General features: G+C 35.4%; 1 protein-coding gene across 1 annotated transcript in view; it reads right to left on the bottom strand.

Annotated features, from left to right (window-relative positions):
* The window catches only part of LOC150109893 (uncharacterized), a 102,013-nt gene extending 79,735 nt beyond the window's left edge, over nucleotides 1-22,278 (bottom strand). Inside the window, exons 1-3 of the mRNA XM_090397265.1 lie at nucleotides 22,095-22,278; nucleotides 18,902-19,160; nucleotides 10,801-10,952 (exon numbers count right to left, since the gene is read on the bottom strand). Coding sequence (XP_090253391.1) covers nucleotides 10,801-10,952; nucleotides 18,902-19,160; nucleotides 22,095-22,160 — 477 coding nt within the window. The 5' untranslated portion in view covers nucleotides 22,161-22,278. The remainder of the gene's footprint in view (nucleotides 1-10,800; nucleotides 10,953-18,901; nucleotides 19,161-22,094) is intronic.
* Nucleotides 22,279-22,835: the final 557 nt, after the last annotated feature.

Here is a 22,835-nt window from a genome sequence, read left to right on the forward strand (position 1 = left end):
TCTGTTATTCATTATCTATATGGATCACATTATGAAGGAATGTGGTATTAAACCTGATATCAAAATTGGAGATGTTAATGTCAGCTCTTTGCTTTATGCGGATGATGTTATACTTCTAAATAAATCTGCTACAAGTCTGCAAGATTCTCTGACTAAATTGAATAGCTGTTGTAATAGATATGGTATGAAGGTCAGCAATAAAAAGACAAAGATAATGAAAATAGGCAGAATCATTGAAAATGTCAACTGTGTTGTGAATGGAGAACCTGTGGAACAAGTAAAACATTTCAGCTACTTAGGCACAATTTTTACTGAAGATGGTAAACTAAATATAGAAATAGACAACAGAATCAGCAAAGCTGGTATCGTGGGAAGTCAATTGAATAAATTCATATGGAATAAGAGAGAAATTAGTCGGAACACTAAATTAGCTGTATACAAGACTGTGTTCAAACCAATTTTAACTTATGGATCTGAGAGCTGGGTCAGAAGTAAAACATTTGACCAAAGACTAGAGACCGCAGATATGAGAGTCCTGAGAAAGATTAGAGGCGTGAACAGATGGCATCAATGGCAATATCATATTAAAAATGAGGATATTAGGAAAGAACTTGACATTGTCAGCATCCAGGAATGCGTTAGCAGAGCTAATCTCAGATGGTATGGTCACTTAAATAGAATGGGAGAGGAAAGATTAGCAAAACAAGTGTTCTCTGCCAGGTTGGCAGGAAAACGACCCAGAGGAAGACCAATATATCGGTGGATTGATACGGTACAAAGTGCCTTAGACGTTAGAAATATAAGATCTGATAATGTTGGAGTCTTGACAAGTAACAGACTGATTTGGAGGAAAATTGTAGATAGGAAGTTAGGAATGATGTAATTTTTTCATGTAGTACTGTCATATCCTGTACACCCCTTGAGGGTACATGGCAGGAATTTGATGATGATGATGATGTTAAAAGGGGAAGGGAGCGTTTGATGCAAGGCGGGATGAATAATTTTGAAAACCCGGGTTTTCAAAATTATTTTACAAGTTATTACACAAGTCTACCAAGACTTATCGTGGGCGGTAAGGAAACACAAAGTCTATCATACCACTTCTTAAACTCATTGATGGTTCTCACTCTCACCACTCTATCAGGGAATGCATTCCACGGTTCAACCATCCTCCATGCAAAGAAATCGCTCCTCACCCTCTTGATCACAGTTTTCTTCAGTAACTTCCAGGGATGGCCCCTGGTCATCACTCCTTCCCACTGTTCAACTAAGCCAAAGAACTCCCCAGTGTCAACACTGTAACCACTTCTCAACAGTTTAAAAGTATCAATCATATCACCTCTCCTTTTTCTATACACCAAACTCTGCAGTCCACATTCACTCAGCCAATCCTCATAACTAACATTGTACAGTACTGAAACTGTCTTTGTTACCTTTCCAAAGTTAATTTATCCCCTTCAAATCCTGGGGACCAAATCTGAGAACAACAGTCTAAGTGTGGTCTGATCAGGGTCTTATACAATGGAATGATAACTCTTATTTCCGCAGGTCAGCGTCTTTCTCATTATTGCAGCAATCATCTGTGATATCTTCACCACCTTTGCAATATGTCCCTTGAATTTCAGGTTTCTATCAATCATCAACCTCAGATCTCTTGTCTCCCCCTACTTCCTCCAGTATAGCTCCTCCCATAGAGTATGCAGCATCCCATTAGTGTGTCCCAAACCTCAAGAACCTTACATTTTGCTGCTTTAAACTGATGCCCCCATTCATTTTCCCATCTGTCTAGCTTATTCAAATCCTCTTGCAGGACTACCACATCTGCACTATTAGTAATAGTGCAGATGTGGTAGTCATCTGCAAACAACTAAATATCCCCTGCAATCCACTAACAATATCATTGATATAAAGGATAAACAATATAGGTCAGTAATGAGCCCTGTGGGACCCCACTTGTAACCCTCTGCCTCCTTGAAACTGCCCCACATACACAACTCTCTAATACCTATCAGACAGCTAATCCTGAATCCAGTTGACCAATCTGACATCCAAACCCATGTGCTGCAACTTAAATATCAGTTTATCATGTGGCACCCTGTTAAATGACCATGCTAAATCCAAGAAAATGGCAATATATGCTTTTCCCTCATCTACTGCTCTTGTAACTTTATTATAAAAGGCTAGCATATTACTAAAACAAGAGTGCCCCCCCCCTCACAAATCAATGTTGACTCTCACAGATAACATTACCCTCATCTGCTCAATATTGTATGCTGTCCCTAACTAATTTCTCCAAGATCTTAACAACTACTGATGACAAACAAACTGGCCTATAATTGGACACTTCCAATCTGCTGCCGCCCTTATGCAATGGCACTATCTTACCTTCCTTACATTCCCTGGGCACCATTCCCGTAGCCAGACTTTCATTGAAAAGCCAGGTCAAAGGAGCTGTCAGTTCCCTAGCACATTCTCTCAAAATTCGTGGTAAAACACCATCCAGTCGCACAGCTTTACTGACATCCAGAGTACTCAGTATTTGGAACACGCTCTCCTCCTGCACCTCTCCCTCTTAGTATTAAAATTTACTCCTCCAGGATGAAATACACCAATAAAGTGTTCATTGAACAATTCCACTATGTCCTCTGCATCAGTCACTCCATTCCCATTTTTATTCCACAATGTCATTTCTCCTCCTACTGGCCACATAGCTAAAAAATTCCCTTGGATTTTCTTTGGATCTTAGGGCCAATCTCTTCTCATATTCCAGTTTTGCCTTCCGAACCATGCTAGCCACTCTCCTGGCCTGTGTCTTATATTCTTCATGCATCTGCTCTTCACTTGTCTCCTTATATCTCTTCCATAGCCACTTTTTCATATGCAGCTCCTGTTTAATATTATTTGTCATCCACTTTACACCAAATTGTGTCCTCTTCTTCACTTGTGGAATACAGCTTACTACTGCTGCTAACAAATATTCCTTCACAATTTCCCAAGCACTAATGATATCCCGGCCTTCCAATTCCTCCCTCCATGAAAACTTCCCCAAGTTGATGTCTAAGACTATTATAATCACCTAATTTCATATATGTTCCCATCTCTTTGATACTCCTGCATGTCTATTCATCTTCCAAGTCAAAACCACATGGCCACTCTCTCCAATTGGTGGGAGAGATGTCATCTCTGTTATTATCAATTCTCTGACCAAATCCAAAACTCTTGACCTCTTGTTCCCTCTATTATATGTTAACTAAGACATTTGTCCCTCATGAATTCTAGAAATTCCATTCCCTTAATGCTACATGCATCTTCCTCTCCCTAATTTATACTGCTGTAGTTAAAATCTCCCATAACAATCATTCTTCTTGCACTTGCCAAGCTCAAGTGTCTAAACATCTCCTGGTCCCCAAACTCTGTGCTCCTTGGTTTGTAACAACACCCCACTAAATATCTCAAGTACCCTTTCCCACAAAACACCACCTCTGTTCATCTACCTTGGGCATTCTAGTTTCCCTGCATTGACACACTGAATCATTCAGAACAGCAATCTCTCCAGATGCCTACATCCTTCCTCATTCAAATGCAAGAGGTGTCTCACATACAATTCCTCTCTGTCCTCAAATGTCGTCCAAGCATCCACATATTCCAATCCTCTCTTCTGACACATTCTAGCTATTATGTTATTCAATATTACTGCTCTTCTGCTCAGCTTGTCACTATCATACCTGGGCAACATGCACACTATCTTTCCTCTCTGCATCTTCTTTCATACTATCTCTAGCAAGAATCTCATATCTCTCACTGCACAATTTACATTACCTCTCAAGTCATTTGTTCCTACCATCATAATCATCTCATCCACCCTTTCACCCCCTCTTAATTGCCATAGCCACACATTCTATCGTTCCTCCAGGCAAACACTCCTCATGCATCCTATCTTGCACACCACAGATTCATTGAGACACCATACATTACACCTCTTTCCACCCTGTTCCTCTATTGCTCCCATGCATCCTCCACTCCCTCTCCTCTAACACTTTCTCTCTGTGTTCCCCTACTTACCGGCCTTCCTGACATCACTCTATCCCTGGTTCCAGTGCTCCCTCGCATTCTTCTCATTCCCTCTCTCCTACTGTTTCCATTCTCTCTTCTTCTTTCATTCCCATAACTCTTTTTCTCATTCTCTCTCTTCTACTGTTTCCATTCTCTCCTCTTCTATCATTCCCAAACCTCTCTCTCATTCCCTCTCTCCTACTACTTCTATTCTCTCCTCTTCTATCATTCCCAAAACTTTCTCTCACTCCTACTCTGATTCGACTTGCATACATCTCTTCCATTCTCCTAATCTCATCTTTCATACTTCTCATCTCGTTCACAAGACATTCCACCTCCTCATTCAGTTCATCTATCTCTCTCTCTCTGCAAGTTAGTCACTCCTACTCGTCATTCATTTACCCAATCAAAACCATCTCCATTTTGATTAAAAACGGAGATGGTTTTGATTGGGCAAAACTTCACAGCCATTCAAGCCTTCCATGCTTCCGACTCTTATTTTCTCATTCATACTTCGCTCGTCATTCTCTCCTATCACACTACTCGTCTCCTATCATACCACATACCAGCACATGTGAGACTACTATACTTTGCAGCCTTGAAAATGGGGGGGGGGGCTAAGTAGATTATGAAAGGAAAAAAGTCAAATAATAGTATTATATGCGAGTTAGAGATTGGAGCATACTGGCATTTTGTGCAAGCTCAAGCAACCACGAAAATTACGAAGTAAGAGGAGAAACACACACATAGAGAAAAAAAAAAGTATTGTCATAAACAATATCATAAACTATAAGATACAACGTACTAAACATTTACAGTCTCAAGGAGGCTTTGAAAATTTTTTTGAAGACAAGATTAAAATGACTTATATGGAGTATCTCTGGCTGGTTCCAAAAATAAATCCTATGATTAGAGATGATATGATCAGGAATAACTGTATTTATCAGACTGGAGAACATAATACTATGCATGAGTAAGATTATTAAATGAAACTTACAATGACAACAGTGGTAGATAATAGAATAACTTAAGGAGAATTGAGATAAGACCTCCATATAGCCTTTTAAGGAATGCGGAGAACCACATGGAAATTCTTTCTCATTATATGCTACATTAGCAGGTATCCACCTGGATGACTACACAGTTAAAACAGAGAAGCCTGGCTATTAGGTCTTAAAATGATAGTCTCCCAGATCTTTGGGACTTATTAGCGAATTTAATAAATGTAGTTTTTCCTCTTGATGTTAGATTTTTGTTCAGATTTTTCACAACTAATGCTAATTCTAAGCATAACCTCTTCCAACCTCAACATGTATGGTTTCATTAATTTACCAAAGATCTGGATGGCTATCATTTTAAGATCTTACAGCAGGACTTCTCTGAATTAACTCTGTAGTTGTATGACCTATAGAGGGTGCTACATAAGGACATTAGGCATCAGTTACAATTTCAATTGATTCTAATTACTTGATTTAGTGCTGTGTACCACAGTTATCACTGTGCTCTGATGATGCTGGGTAGAAAACCAGCAAAATATTAGCGAATTTAATAAATGTAGTTTTTCCTCTTGATGTTAGTTATACCATTAAGCTTTATTATGGCTAATGAACAACATCTTTGCCTTTCTTTACGAATTCAGAAATGCTAAAGCATGGAGGTTTAAAGTTTTGCAGTGGCTATAATGATTAATTCAGAGAGCCTGGTCAGAAGGCTGGAGATGACCGAAGTAGAACACTCATATTCCAATCTATAAAAAAGGGAATAAAGGAATGTCAGAATTACAGGTGAATTTCTCTACTAAGTGTTCCAGGTTAAGATTTTATGCAAGCATACTTGAAAAAAAGTTGAGAAGAATTGTGGAAGAGAAACTTAGAGGAACAACGGGCTCAAGCCGGATGGAGGATGCCACGATCAGGAGGGAGCATACAACAAGATGCCCAGAGAAAAGCTTTTCAAAACACTACAATTACATAGGATAAATGGAACATCATACAGAGCAATACTTACAAGGGTGATCTGAAAAGTTCTCGGCCTAACAATGAAAAAAATTATTTTTATTTTTCAACATAATCTCCCTTAAGACTAATACATTTATTCCAGCAATGCTCCAGCGCCATTATCCTGTCTCTGTAGTGGTTCTCAGTAAGATCTGCAAAATACCCCTCTACAGCTGCATCACCTCTTGATTCAAAGAAAAATGCTGACCAGAAGAAGAGTATTAGTTTAGGGAAGAGATAGAAAACAGAGGGAGCCAAATCTTGGGAATAAAGTGGATGTTCCAACAATTCATAGTGCAGAGCCCTTGATTTTCCCATTGCCAAAACAGCTTTATATGTAGGTGCATTGTTCTGATGTCTCAATAGATCGCAGTATGGTAGCTGCTGAAAGATAAATTTTTTTCTTCTGCAAACCAAGTTTTTTTTCACGAATTTTTTCATCTAGTCTGGTTAAAGGATTGGAATAATATTTTCTAGTTATTGTTTTACCCTTTTCAAGATAATTAATAAACAAAACGCTTTTAGTATCCAAAAACACTGATGCCATGACCTTTCCTGCTGATGGAACTGACTTTGTCTTCTTTGGAGCTGAACAACCAGCTTCTGTCCACTGTTTTGACTGCTGTTTGGATTCTAGTGTGTAATAGTGAATCCAAGTCTCATCCATAGTAATAAATCGATGCCAACATCAGTTTTATTCGTGTTAAAATGCTCTAAGCACTGTTCAGAGATTTTCATGCAAGTGTGTTTTTGATCTGCTGTGAGCAAGCGCCACACCCATCTTGCACAAAGCTTTCTCATATGCAATTCTTCATGCAAAATATATCCTACACGTTCTTTTGAAATGCCTATAGTCTCAGCAATTTCATGCACTTTAACTCGTCAGTCATCCAATACCATATCATGCACTTGATCAATGATTTCTGGTGTTGTTACACTTTTTGGACATCCTTCATGTGGATCATCTTAAGTTTTAATAAGGGAATACCATGAGCAAACATATAAATACAAAATTAATAACGAAAAACTCACATAAAAAGATTATTTAATAGTATATTTTTCGCCTGCATGTCACAGGCATCTTCCGTATATTGTAAGCTAAAAATAAACAATAACTGACAATTTCAAAAAGCGCCACCTAAGTAGCTAATGTAAGATAACTAAAAAGGTCAATAAATTTCCTAACTTAAAAAAAAAAAATTATGTATGCAATAAAAAGTTAGGAAAAATTAGTTGATTTATAAGGTACTATCTCCCATAAAGGTGATAGACGTAAACCATCGGATCGGTTTAAGTTAGGAGAGTGAAGTAAACATGTTTCTTTATAAAGCCGTTCCATGAGGAACAACTTTTGTGAAGGACTCTTCTCTTTTTCCAATGAACTCTGTGTCTAGTGATGATGGCATGTTCTGCAAGTCCAGACTGTTCATGTTCAAGGTATTGAATATAAGACTGGTGTTCTTCTAGCTGAATAGAGGCAGATCTTCCTGTTTGTCCGAAATAAGATAATCCACAAGAGCAAGAAATCTGGTAGACACCTGGATAATTAAGATGTGGAAGCCTGTCCTTAGGAGAAGTGAGAAAGGTGGAGATTTTTCGAAAGGCAACAAAAAACTTAAAACCTTCTTCGGTTGTCCACCTAGAGTGTATGGTCATCTGAAAGTTCATAAACCAAGCATTCCGTTGAGGCCAGTTGTAGAGTGTATAGGTTGTCCCACTTACAAAATTTTTATCAAATTTACTCACTTCTTCAACTAGAAGAACTGATACTTATATAAAAAATACCTTGGATTTCAAAAATAAAATTTCAGATCTTCATTTGGACATTTCGGATATCATGATCAGTTTAGATGTTGTTTCTTTATTTACAAATGTTCCTTTATCTGAATGCATTGAATTACTGCAATAGGAATTTCTTTCAGACATTGTAAAAATATTTGATTTTGTAACACATTCTGGCTATTTTTCCTTTAAAAATAAGTTGTATCAACAAATTGAAGGAACAGCAATGGGCAATCTTCTTTCTCCTGCTATCGCCAACTTTTTCATGGAACACTTTGAACATATCTTTGACAACATTTCATCCAGATCTACTCATTGGTTCAGATATGTCGATGACATTTTTGCTGTATGGAATGGCTCTTCTGATGAACTTCAACAGTTTCTCTCTAAGTTAAATGCACTTCATCCAAGGATCCAGTTTACCCTAGAAGTAGAATCAAATAAGCAGTTAGCCTTTTTAGATCTTTTAATTCTTCGCCAACCAGATGGTAACCTACATTTCTCAGTATATAGAAAGAAGACACATACAGGCCATTATATCCATGCGGAATCTATCACCATCCCAGTCAAAAGGCAGGAACTATTAAAATACTGGTTCATCAGGCCCACTCCTTTTGTTCTTCAGACGATCTATTACAGAAATAACTGCAATATATTATTTCTTCCTTTCTATCTAATGGATATAAGAATTCCTTCATCAAAAGAGCTTTGAGCAGTTTTAATGTCTTCCTCTTCAAATACAAAAGAGATAATGCACATTCCTATCCCTTATGTACAAGGCATTAGTGAACACATAACAAAAGTTTTAAAACCACTGAATATTTTTGTTGCCTTTCGACCGTTCAGAAAAATCTCCACCTTTCTCACTTCTCCTAAGGACAGGTTTCCACATCTTAATTATCCAAGTATCTACCAAATTTCTTGCTTTTGTGGATTATCTTATTTTGGACAAACAGGAAGATCTGCCTCTATTAAGATAGAAGAACACCAGTCTTGTATTCAATACCTTGAACCTGAACAGTCTGGACTTGCAGAACATGCCATCATCACTAGACACAGAGTTCATTGGAAAAAGACAAGAGTCCTTCACAAAAGTGGGTTCCTCATGGAACGGCTTTATAAAAAAACATGTGAAACTTTACTTCACTCTCCTAACTTAAACAGATCTGATGGTTTACGGCTATCCCCTTTATGGGAGATAATACTTTATAAATCAGCTAATCTTTCCTAACTTTTTATTGCATATATAATTTTTTTTTTTTTAAGTTAGGAAATTTATTGACCTTTTTAGTTATCTTACATTAGCTACTTAGGTAGCGATTTTTGAATTGTCAGTTATTGTTTAATTTTAGCTTAAAATGTACTGAAGATACCTGTGACACGCAGGTGAAAATTATACTATTAAATAATCTTTTTACATGAGTTTTTCAGTTATTAATTTTGTATTTATTTGTGTATCATCTTCAAGGCATAGCCATGTTTAACCTTGGCAGCCCATTTCTTAATTGTCAAAAATGAAGGAGAAGGGTGCCCATAAACTTTTATGAATTTCGAGTGAATTTCTTTTCACATTAAACTTTCTTTTACAAAGAATTTTATATCCACACAATACTCAATTTTATCCATTTCAAGGGATACAGACATTTTTGCTTCAGAGAGCTGTAAAAAACAAACAAGACAAACTTGACAGAATGATTTGCAATTTCACATGGATGCTTATGACAGATGTACCACCTTAGAAAAAAAAAAAATCTTGCTGATAGTGTTGCCATCTATGATTGAAGCCGAGAACTTTTCAGACCACCCTCATAGTCTTATTTAAATTATCAGTCAGCAATTAGAATTGAAAGAAATACAGGAAGGTAGTTGGATGTAAAAATCAGGAGTAAGAAAAGGATGCACATTATCTGCACTCTCATTCATCACTGATATGGATCACATTATGAAAGAAAAAAGGCATTAAAATTGGAATTAGACATATGAAACTTAGTTCTTTGCTTTATGCAAAAGTTGTACTCCTATACACATTTAGTGCAAGTGTCCAGGATTCTCTAACTAAACTGAATAATAACTATAACAAATTTGGCAATAAAAAGACCAAAACTATGAAAATAGGCAGTAACACAGAAAAGTTTAACTGCATTCTGAATGAGGATCCTATAAAGAAAGTAAAATAATTCAGCTATTTAGGCACAGTTTTTAGTGAAGATAGCAAATAAAATTTGAAATGGACAACAGAATAAGCAAAGCTGTATGGTGGGTAACCAGCTGAATAAATGTATATGGAATAAGAGAGAAATTAGCCAAAGCACCAAATTAACAGTATAAAAGACAGTCTTCAAACCAATTTTTTAAGTTATGGATCTGAGAGTTAGGTTAGAAATAAAGCACTTCAGACTAGAGACCACAGATATGAGGATTCAGAGAAAAATTAGGAGAGTGAACTGATGGCATCAATGTGCAGAATCATATTAAAAATGAAGATATTAAATTGTTAGCATTGAAGACTCTGCCAGCAGAGCTAATTTAAGGTGGTATGGCCACTTAAATAGAACAGATGCCAAGATGGATTGATTCAGTCAGAAGTGCCTTATACGATGAAATGTTAGATATGACAATATTGGAGTGCTGACAACTAATATACTAATAATTTGGAGGAAATTTGTGGATAGGAGAATAATAATAATAATGTAAATTTAATCATGTAGTGCTGTCATAATAGCTTGACACCCCTTGAGAGTACATATCGGGAAAATGATGATGATGGTGATAACATCTAGATAGGCATGCATAAAATGTCTTGCACAGCATCATGTCATACAAATTTTATGCTCTCTCATGCATTTTCTATGATATATTAAATAAAATAAATAAATAAAAATATATTAAATAATATATATTAAATAAAAAATTCATTAAGAAATGATAAAGCATTATATAAGAAAGAGAAAGGTATATTACAGCTTACCACTTTGTATTTATAACTGCTCACAAATGAATTGTCTGCTATACAAGTTAAACCACAGCAAATAACAGCCAAGATTACTGAAATAATATGGAGATAAATATCATATTTTTTTTCCCAGAAAACACCATAGCACGTGTGTATCATGGCCATAACTGAAAAAAAAAAAAATAATAATAATTAATGAAAATTTATTTGACTCCTCTGTAATTATTAGTAATAAAATCAATACTGTACATGAAAAGTGATGGAACATATAACTGTAACCACAATCACATCCATGTGGATTAAACATATCACTCACTATGCACGTCATATCCATAACATGTCAATGTAATATCAATAGTACTGCAATTTTAATATGCCCTTTGCATCCATGAGAACTTTGACATACATAGATGCCAAGGCCAGTTGCATGGTTAATGCCAAAAATATGGCCTAGAGATCAAGCTGTCCACATTGAAATGGTTAAAAACCTTGTCTTCACACATATGCATGCTCATTATAGTATTATTCTCTTTAAATTTGTTACATCACTTGTCTTACTATCACTCTGTGGAAAAGCATTTAGTTTAACACATTCATATTGGGATGATTGGAAATCTCTCACCATATTTTGGCAGGATGAGAGAAAACACTTCAACATGCCACAATTTGCTGCTTACATATTGGGGGGGGGATATGTGTTTTTCCCCATTATATCTGAATTATTAAATTACTATTACTAGCCACATGAGAATGGCAGATATAAAGAAGAGAAAGAACAGGACTAGCAAATGAATTGTTAATTCAAATTTGTGATATTATATATATGTGTGCCCTGTAAGTTGCTGGATGAAGTGAATAATGTGACTCAAACATGCATATTTGCATTTAATGAGATTAATTAAAAAACAGGGAAAGGGATTTGTTTGCAAAATATAAATGTTTAATCTATTATATAAACAGCTCAGTAAATACGTATAAGCAGGGCTAATCCAATGAACTAATAATGTTGATTCCTTTCTTTTAAGCTTACACGGTGATCCGAATGCATTTTTGAAAATTATGGAGAAAACTACCGTGTTTAAATAAAAACTTTAGTTTAATATAACTAAAATCTACATTCGATGTTTCGACCTTTACGTCACGGTCATCTTCTGGAGCATACAACTATACACAGAAAACAAGCTACACAACAATCGAACTGATTTGTTAAAGATACTGACCAACCGCTACAACAATTGTTGGCCTGACCTCTGGTGGGAGAAAAAAAAATATACATCAATGCTAGAGTCCTATTATTAGTGTTATCTGTTGGTTGTAGAAATACACTGGGCGCAACAACAAGTATCTATCTATATACATATATTAACATCATGATTATACTTGTACATTCCAGCCAGTTGGTATGGAATGGTTTCTAATACTAGCTGAAGATTGGCTAGAGTCCTGACTTATGCTGGATCTTATATATTAGGTAGGCTGAATGTGTGCCATCCAGATCCTTGGAATTTTCATGCCATCTTTGTTGTTGATTTTGGGTGGTTTATCAGAATTTCACAGGCTTCCTTAAATTTCCTTTCATACCAGGTTTTTGTGTGGTGTAAAGAGCGGGTGCTTTTCCAGTTAGATTTATTGTATGGTGTTGAGCGCATGGTCTGAGAGGCCTGCTTCACCATAATGGTTATATTTAATGTGTCTAATGTGTTCTTTCTGGCTGAGGAATGTGTTTAGCGTTTGTCGCCCGTGCGGCCAGATTGCGAACACGTCGTCAACGTATCTAAGCCAGACTATCGGTTTTAGCATGGCGGAATCAAGAGCCCTTTGCTCAAAGGTTTCCACGTAGAAGTTGGCGATTGGGGGGATAGTGGGTGAGCCCATGGCTGTACCTTCTTTCTGTAGGTAAAATTTGTTTTGCCACATGAAGTAACCAGACTGTAGTATGTGGGCAAAGAGGGCCGTAATGTCGGGCGGAAATTTGTTCTGTAGTAGGAGAATTGTTATTGATGGGAACATTAGTGAAAAGGGCAGAAACGTCGAAACTGACTAATAAGTCATCTTTGTCCACTACGCCCACTCCCCCAGAATATATGGGATCTCAAAAATACACAAACAAAATGTGCCCCTTCGACCAATCGTGGAAGGAATAGACAGTCCCAATTACCACATAGGCAAGAAATTAGCAACACTCAAGGAGTTGGTAGGTCATTCCTCCTCTTACATAAAAAACATACAACACTTTATAAACAAAATTAAAAACATAACACTTGACAAAGACGACTGATTAGTCAGTTGACGTTTCTGCCCATTTCACTAATATCCTCATCAATGACACAATTCTCCTACTACAGAACAAATTTCCGCCCAACATTACAGCCCTCTTTCCCCACGTACTACAGTCTGGTTACTTCGTGTGGCAAAACAAATTTTACCTACAGAAAGAAGATACAGCCATGGGCTCATCACTATCCACCCCCCCCCCAATTGCCAACTTCTACGTGGAATCCGTTGAGCAAAGGGCTCTTGACAAGACTGACAGTCTGGCTTAGATACGTTGACGACGTGTTCGCAATCTGGCCACACGGGCAACAAATGCTAAACACATTCCTTAGCCACCTGAACAAATAACACAAAAGCATACAATTTACCACCGAAATCGAAAATCAAAATTTGCTCCCATTCCTAGACACACTAGTCACATGTCTTCCTTCAGGCAGTCCATCCTTCATGGTCTACCGAAAACCGACACACACTGGCCAATACATACATGCTAATTCATACCACCACCCATCACAAAAATATGGAGTCATTAACACCCTTGAAAACAGAGCCACAACAATTTGCTCTAACCAGCAAGCCCTGAAACAAGAACTAAAAATCATCAGCGACACATTCATAAATAATGGCTTTAACAAAAATACTATTAATAAAATACTCCATAAAACAACAACAAAAACGAATCTAGATTACAGTAAAACCATAGCCATCCCATACATTAAAGGGTTATCAGAAAAAATCAACAGAATCCTACAACATTATAACCTCAATGCCACCTTTAAACCACCCACTAAACTTAAAACCATATTCAACTCCTCTAAGGATCCTCTCCTCCCATTAGCACATCCTGGAATCTATTGCATCCGCTGCACCTGTAACTTACCGTACATTGGTGAAACAGGATGGACAATCCCTATACGCAAAAAAGAACACATAAGACACATTAAATATAACCATTATGGTGAAGCAGGCCTCTCGGACCATGTGCTCAACACCTTACACCAAATCAACTGGAAAAGCACCCGCTCTTTACACCACACAAAAACCTGGTATGAAAGGAAATTTAAGGAAGCCTGTGAAATTCTGATAAACCACCCAAAATCAACAAAAAAGATGGCATGAAAATTCCAAGGATCTGGATGGCACACATATTCAAACCATATTCAACTCCTCTAAGGATCCTCTCCTCCCATTAGCACATCCTGGAATCTATTGCATCCGCTGCACCTGTAACTTACCGTACATTGGTGAAACAGGATGGACAATCCCTATACGCAAGAATCCCTATACGCAAGAAAGAACACATAAGACACATTAAATATAACCATTATGGTGAAGCAGGCCTCTCGGACCATGTGCTCAACACCTTACACCAAATCAACTGGAAAAGCACACGCTCTTTACACCACACAAAAACCTGGTATGAAAGGAAATTTAAGGAAGCCTGTGAAATTCTGATAAACCACCCAAAATCAACAAAAAAGATGGCATGAAAATTCCAAGGATCTGGATGGCACACATTCAGCCTACCTAATATACAAAATCCAGCACAAGTCAGGCCTCTAGCCAATATTCAGCTAGTATTAGAAACCATTCCATACCAACTGGCTGGAATGGTTTCTAATACTAGCTGATCATGATGTTAATATATGTATATAGATAGATACTTGTTGTTGTGCCCAATGTATTTCTACAACCAACAGATAACACTAATAATAGGACTCTAGCGTAGATGTATAATTTTTTTTCCCCCGTCAGGCCAACAATTGTTGTAGCGGTTGGTCAGTATCTTTAACAAACCAGTTTGATTGTAGTGTAGCTTGTTTTCTGTGTACAGTTGTATGCTCTAGAAGATGACCTTGACATAAAGGTCGAAACGTCAAATGTCAATTTTAGTTATATTAAACTAAAGTTTTTATTCTAACAAGGTAGTTGTCGCCATAATTTTCAAGAATAATGTTGATTAAGTGATTCATCTAGGCATGGAAGCAATAGATGTGGGATTGATGGAGGAACAAATGATCTTGAACAATTTGTTGTGCATGTTTGCCAACTTGGTTGGCTGAGTGGTTAGCACACCCACTCTCCAACCAACAGACTGTAGGTTCAAATCCTGCCATGGGCATGGATGTATGTGATTGTTTGTAGGGTGGGAGATAAATTTCACTGCCTGCCATGAAACTAATGTCCTGCTTACTAAAACATTCTCTAGAGCAGGGTTTCCAGACTGTAAAAAATTAATTTAAAAAAATATAAGAAATGTATGAAACTGATAAAAATAGAAAAAAATCCTTATTTTTATCAGTCACCAAAACCTGTAATGCTCAAGTATTACAATCCTCAAGATCTACCATGACCAGTGACCTGAACTCAGATCTCCTAGTTATATTCCAGTGGGGAAAGAACAACCTTGACGTCAATGCCACCAAAACTCAGTCCTGTCTGATATCTCTTGCAAGAAAGAACTCTAATCCCTTCCCTTTACCTTCAGTAATAGTGAGATATCCAAACACAATCAGATTTCTCTACTCTGACTGATCTACACCTATGTTCTTTCCTGGCACAACCACATTTCAACTACAGCTTTTGCAGCCATCAAACAACTCGGTGTGTGCTTTTTCATATAAGATACTACTTCACAACTGCTAACTCCTAACTCTATACAAAGCCCAAATCTGACCAGTCATAGACTATTGCTCCGATGTTTGGAGTTCAGAAACTTCTACAGAAACTTTCATGGACAGTGCTCTGCTGAATTAGCCACTATTACACTATTGCTTTTATTAGCAATAAGATTCTTTACGATGAACAACAAATATCACAACACTTAATTATGAATTATACAAAGACTGACTGAAATTATTACAATTATCTGATATCCAGTAAGTACAATAAATCTCAAATACTTTACATGCTTTTTTAAAACATAAATATCAATTTCTTTTCAGCCACATCACAAGTGCTGATTATACATGATTAAGAAATCAAAATCAATTATACTAACATACAGAAGCAATTGAAAAAGATTCATAATTGTAAATTATGACCATTTTACTCCAAATCTACTATATTCTAACAGGGAATATTGATGGACTGCAGGAACATAAATGAACATGCATGGATGGATTTACTAGACAAGAATAAATTTCTGGGCATGTGAGTATCAATGGTGAGAAGACTCAATGGTTATGCGGCTAGCAACAGGCTCATTTTGAATAACCAGTACATTACATTTATCCCATAGTTACCAAGAGATTTATGCATATTTCTGTAATTCTAACTTCTGTCTGCATTGCACATTATCAGCATTTATGTCATTAATACAAAAGTGATGCATCTTAGAAATGCGAGGTTTCTGGAACCTGTTTTATTTTGACCTCTGTCGGTTTCGAAGTGTAGAATGCGTTTTTTTTTTTTTTTTTTCAAGTTTATGATAGTTCATGCTTACTATCAAAATTGGATATATTCGATGTAACATTTCATGCAGATAATGTTATACTTCTAAACAAATCCAGGTCAAGTCATCAAAATTCTTTAAGAAAATTTGGAAAATATTTGCATTATAATGAAAAAAAATATAAAGACTTTTAGGCTATTTAGATATAATTTTTAGTGAAGATGAAAATTAAATTTGGAAATAGATTATAGAATAAACAAAGCTGGTGAGGCAGGTGGATAAAGTATATAATAAGAAAGAATTAGCCAAAACACTAAACTGACAGTATACTAGTTTTAAATCAATTTTAACTTATTTTTAGAAATAAAACAATTGATTAAAGATCAAAGACAACAGAAATGAGAGTTCTGAGATAAAATAGGAATGGACAGATGACATGAATGGCAGAATATTAAAAATGAAGATATTAGAAAGAAACTTGACAACAATAGCATTCACTAATTTGTCAACATACTAATCTAAGATGGCATAGTCACGAGAGAAAAGCAAAACAGGTTTTTGAATGGCAGGAACAAGACCTAGAGCAAGATGCAGATCCAAGTTGATCTATGTAGTAAGACCTTAGAAGACATATGCAAGATCTGATAACATAGGAATTCTGATAAATATTATATTACTCTGGGAGGAAATGTAAAAGGAAGTTAGTTAATTATAATTAATTACAGAGAAATATCATAGCAAGCTGGACATTCCTTGGGAGTATACAGCAGGAATGTGATGTTGAACTGAACTCAAACACAACAAAAGCAACAAATGCTTTTGGTATGCCATTTATTATTATTATTACATGACACCACCAGGGAGTCCAAAGACTCATCAAGGGAGGGCACCTACTCTACAGCTCTCTTTCTCCACCACTCAATCCAACTGCAACTACGGCATCTACTGCCCACTACTAATACTAATATTTTCGCAGATAACCAGAAACATCCATGCCCACGGTTAGCGTGTCCGCTCTACAGCCAAAAGGCTGGAGAGCAGATACGCTAACCACTCAGTCGACCAGGCCAAGTGGTTATTTGTAGCATGTTGCAGATGCACAGATCTTCTGCAGAAGATGTTAACAGTTACAAGATGTTAATGCAATAATATTTTTCTGATGGTGAGTTATAATGTATATATATTCATTTGTATATATATTCATCAATATTTCAGATAATTTGAGATAAAGAAAAGATTAACAAGTTGTTATTCCTCTAATGTTTTAGATAAATAGTTTGTATATGCTTTTTTGGGGAATGGGAACATTATCGATTCACTTTCAAAAAAAATAAATTATTTGTTTGTGAGTCATCTTTTTAACTTTCTCATAGTCAGGACTAACATATAAAGAAAATATACACTGAAATATCTTATTTTAAACTATAAATTTTTATTTCAGTTTTGGACCCAAGTGAGTTATCAAAAAAGCAGTGAAAAACAAGGACAAAACAATAATATATAACCCCATAGGTCAATCAATTTTAAAATGTTTTCCTTTGCTAGTAAGAGCAAAACCATTCAATAACTCATTTATGCTTTCTAGGTCAGTATTTTCAATTATTACTTTTCTTTTACTGTGTCATTAACCACATATCCATTATGAATTACTGATCATTTATCTCAAGGGTATAAGCACAGCTGCACCTAAATGTAAGCAACCTTGAGGAATATTTACTTATCTGTCAGCAACATGCCCTGATATATGAAATATATACAGTAAACAAGTTTCTCCTAGTTCTCATATTACTTTCAAGGATCTGAACTAAGTGAAAAGATTTAAAAATCTTTTAAGTTTGAGCTTGAAGTTATGTTTGAATTTAAGTTTCAGCTTTAAGTTTTAAGCTTGAAGTTACAGAATGAAAAATTCACTCTATGGATTTCTTTAATATTCTACAAGAAACATGAATTAAAAGTATGAATAAATTATAAATTAAAAACAAATATACATAATATTTTTGTTTCAAAAACTTTTGTATACCAAAACTGTTCTACAAAAATGACAGTGACTGAGTAGGTAGGCATGCAGATGTCTGCAGAACTCCTGAAATGAAAATATTAGCTTGTCCCAGATAAACTTCGTAATGAATATTCATCACCTGGCGAGTTATTCCTAACGTGCAAGGTTTGAAGTAGTATAAACCTTTGATAGGATTTACATCTCATTAGTGATCCATATTAATGTATCATATGACATAAATATGCCATTCAGTATGCACTTGCACAATTAACTTTTAAAGCATCATACAATACTTGCTCAACTTAATAATATGTAATTATTATTAATTGATGAGTTCCTGACTCCCTGGAGGTCTCTCTTAATAATAATAATTATAGTAAAAAGCTGCTGTGAACTAACAAATACCCGAGGAAGATTGCATTAGTAATGATGAAAAAGTTCCAACTCACCTGAAAGAAATATCACAGCAAGTTCAAAGGAAAATAGAGGATTCTGTAAAAGTGGCTGTGCCTCTTCTAGTGATAGAATTTCAGCAGGTGGTATTACAGTTACCAATGTGATGTTTGTTCCAGATGGTGGTGGAAGTGGCAGTAACGGTAATGGTGTGAATATAAACAATGCTGCCAGAACTACAAGAATTATAATATTTGGAACTGCAAGAGCAAGAAATATCCATTCCCAGATATTGTGACCTTTAATTAAATATGGCTGAAAAGAAAGGCAGCAGTGTTTTAAATTATAAATATAATTTTCTATATTATTCTCTAAAAAAATATTTAGAGGTAAAAATTTATGCATATTTAAATATAAAAACACTTTGAAAGTTTATTTTTCACTTGGTTAGACTATAATAAATTTAGTTTAATCCTTTATCTAAGTGTGAGCAAACAAAGTTTGCACCTGAAAATATCTTCAGGACTGGGGTAAGGTAGTATAACACCGGGCAACTCGTAGCTAAGGTGGACCAAGATAACATCACTCCTATCTCAGTATCTCCCATAATGCAAAACACATCTCCTTGTGGATATGTATAATGTTATACATTTCCCTTAATGCTTCTGTAATAGACTATTCACCTCCACTTCATTCATCACAATTCCCGTATAAACTAATGGTTCCTTCATTTTTTCAATGTCACCACCACCTGGATGATATACTTTTGCAAAGTGCAAAATGGATGTCTTTATTTGAGACTTCAAGAATGCTGGCATCACTTTCAAAAATATATTCAAGTTAGTAGAATTTGCTGTGTTTACCAGGTAAATCAGCTCCAATAGAAAGGATTTTCTCAACTATGAGCAACATTTGATCATCAGAAAGAGGTCAATTGCAGGTGTCAACAGTAAAGGAACTTTTAAATGTGAAAGTGAATTCCAAATATTCTTGTAGTGATTTTTATGACCATATAAAGTCCAATAAACAGTTTTTAAGGAAAATAATATATAATGAAAAATATACTGGAGTGAAACAGAAACAAGAAGCCCAGCCATCCACATCATCTTCACAACAGATTTGCTGCAGAAGGGATGCAATCTACTTTTCAATATTTTGAGTATTTTGTTAATTGAATTTTTTGCTCATACCAACTTTTGTTTGTCAATGCAGGGGTGTATAATTTAAAAGTCATCGACTTTCTTAACATTGAAATTAATTTTTCATGAAGTGTCCTGGATTATCTTTCCTAAGATATGATAACCCTACTTGGTATGCTCCTGAGTTTGGTGATTAAACAGGGATGCAACCTAGTGTAATGGACTGAAGCAACTGTGATGTTAGTTTTAAGTGAAAATGGGTTTTATTCTCTATAACATTTTTTACACAGAGGTGTAAATGCAACTTTATAATTTTATCTACTTTCGTTATTTCATATTTGTTCATAGTTGTTTCAGCAACGAGAACCGTGGTAGGTTTTTCACAGTTAATGTACAACTATTTTACTAGTAACTGTATTTGTGGTAATTTAATCCAATAATTTCCCAACTTGCTCCTGAAGATGATTACATCAACAGTAAAGCATAATCATCATCATGCCTGTCAAGGATTTAGGCCTACAGTGACCTGTTCTGGTTCTGGCCTTAGAAGTCTTCATTGAATATTTTAAGAGGACGTCCTGGTTTTCTTTTTCTTAACGGCTTGTTTTGGTAATCTTTCTGTTTTCATTCTTTGAACATGTTCCATCCATTTATGTTTACATTTTTTAATTTTTTTTGTTACCGATTCCTGGTTTAATTCTGTCATAATTTCTTCGTTTCTTTTGTGATCAAATAGAGTATACTTTGCAGTTTTTCTCATAAACTTCATTTCAGCTGTTATTAATCTTTGTCTGCCTTTTTGTTTTATTGTCCAGATTTTACTTCCATACAACCAGATTTCACTTCCATACAATAAGGGCTAATGTATTGTATACTTTTAGTCTAGTTTGTTTTTGAACTGAGTTTGGCTTAAATATACAGTTAATTACAACTGTTATTTTTAAATATTTTGCAATTTTTAGGTTTATATCATTTTCATATGTAATCATACAATCTAGTTAAAAATTAAACGAATTCGCCTGTTCTAAAATCTTATTATCTATTACTATTTAGTTCTTACTGGATCTTGCCCTTTAAAGGCCATAGCTTTTGATTTTTCTGTTGATATTATCATTCCATGATCTTTGGCTATCTCATTTAGATTTAAAATAGCTTTCTGTAAGTTATCTTCAGAATTTGTAATTATTATTTGGTCATCGGCAAAAAGGAGAGTGTTTAAGTTCACAGTAGGGGAAAATTTAATACCTTGATGTAAAATTTTTATTTTATTATTATTTTATTTAGGTAGATATTAAAATGGGTTGCTGAGAGGGGCCATCCCTGTCGGACTCCTTGGTTTATCTCTCTGGTATATGACAGATCATGATTTAATCTTATTTGTATTTGATTATTTTCATATATACTTATGATAGCTTTTAGAATATTATTTGGTATTTGTCTTTCTTTTAATATGTTAAATAAAATGCTTCTTTTAACTTTGTCAAATGCTTTTTCAAAGTCAATAAATGCAATATGTGTTTCTAAATTGTATTCTCTTCTTTTCTCTATTATTAATTTTAGGCAAAAGGCCGGGTGCCTTTTAATCATTAAATTTTAAGGATTAATATCAATTACATGCTACTTCGATTTTTTTTAAAATCGTACTTGAATAACAAAAGAAAGTAGGGATACTGTCGCCAGAGGCGAATAATGCTCAAGGTGACAAAACATATCAAAGAGGCCCGCCTCTTAAACCGCAGTGACGATTTTCACGTCGCGAAGCGGTAAGGAATTATAGCCTCACAAATTGTGGTGCGCAGATTATGACGTCAACAAGTTGTTGAACCAAGATGTTTATTCGCTCAGTGCGCGGAAATTTTCATATTAGCATCCACAGATAGTGTGTTGGAGAATTTCAATATTAGACGTTCTTCGGTCTTTGTTTTTCATATGTAGTAGCATGTAATTACTGCCTGAACTATTTCATATTAATAATCAATTCAAGGAGACTAAGCTTTCACATATATTGTATGCGTAAAATACATTTTCAGATTCCGGTTGAAAGCTGTAAACTAAATAACTATAGTTATTTTTATATTATTATTATTAGACACTTATATAAACCTCTTACCGAATGATTATTGCTACTCCGAGAGGCCCAAGTATTACCCTCGATTTGATTTCGCGAACTGTACATCTTCAAGGAATTTTACACTATGAAAATATTACTCTGAATCTGTTAGAAATCGAGAAAACCGTGACATCATAACGAAACTGCATAAAGAGCTAAACATACACAAAATTAAAACACAATCACAAAGCAGGACACATGTACAACTCTTTGACTTGAGCTGCGTGACCCCGTTCTGGCTGAATTATATATCAGGTGGCGCTCTTATATTTCAGAACTGCGAAACACAGTACATACACAGGAAGCATACATATCAAGGCAATTTTGTGGGGATTTTTTCTCCTTTCTTTTTCGATTCAAGGCTAGTGTTCCCACTGAAGTGTCGTAACCTTTTTTATGGGGGGGGGGGGGGGAACAGGTCTTTCAGTTAGTCTTTTTGTATTCATTAAGTTGCTCACATGCTGGTCTTTTATTTATTTATTTTTTTACCCATTGATGTATTCGTTGCACCTGATATTATTCACAAATCTTTTAATTTATATTCAGCCAAATTTTGTTTAATTAAATATTTTCCTTAATGTGTTCATTTTACGCATTGTATTTCTCTGTATTGTATTTTTCGTTTCTATTCTTATTTCATATACGCATATGTTAACATTACTAAGGCTAATGATTTAGAGATTTATTATTATTTATTATTACGTAACGCCTCAAGAACTCATGGAGGGCGATCGTTCGATA

This window comes from Typopeltis vanoorti, chromosome 1 (genome assembly GCF_054136105.1).
Source record: "Typopeltis vanoorti isolate ZY-2024b chromosome 1, IOZ_Tvanoo_1.0, whole genome shotgun sequence".
Taxonomy (NCBI): Eukaryota; Metazoa; Arthropoda; class Arachnida; order Uropygi; family Thelyphonidae; genus Typopeltis; species Typopeltis vanoorti.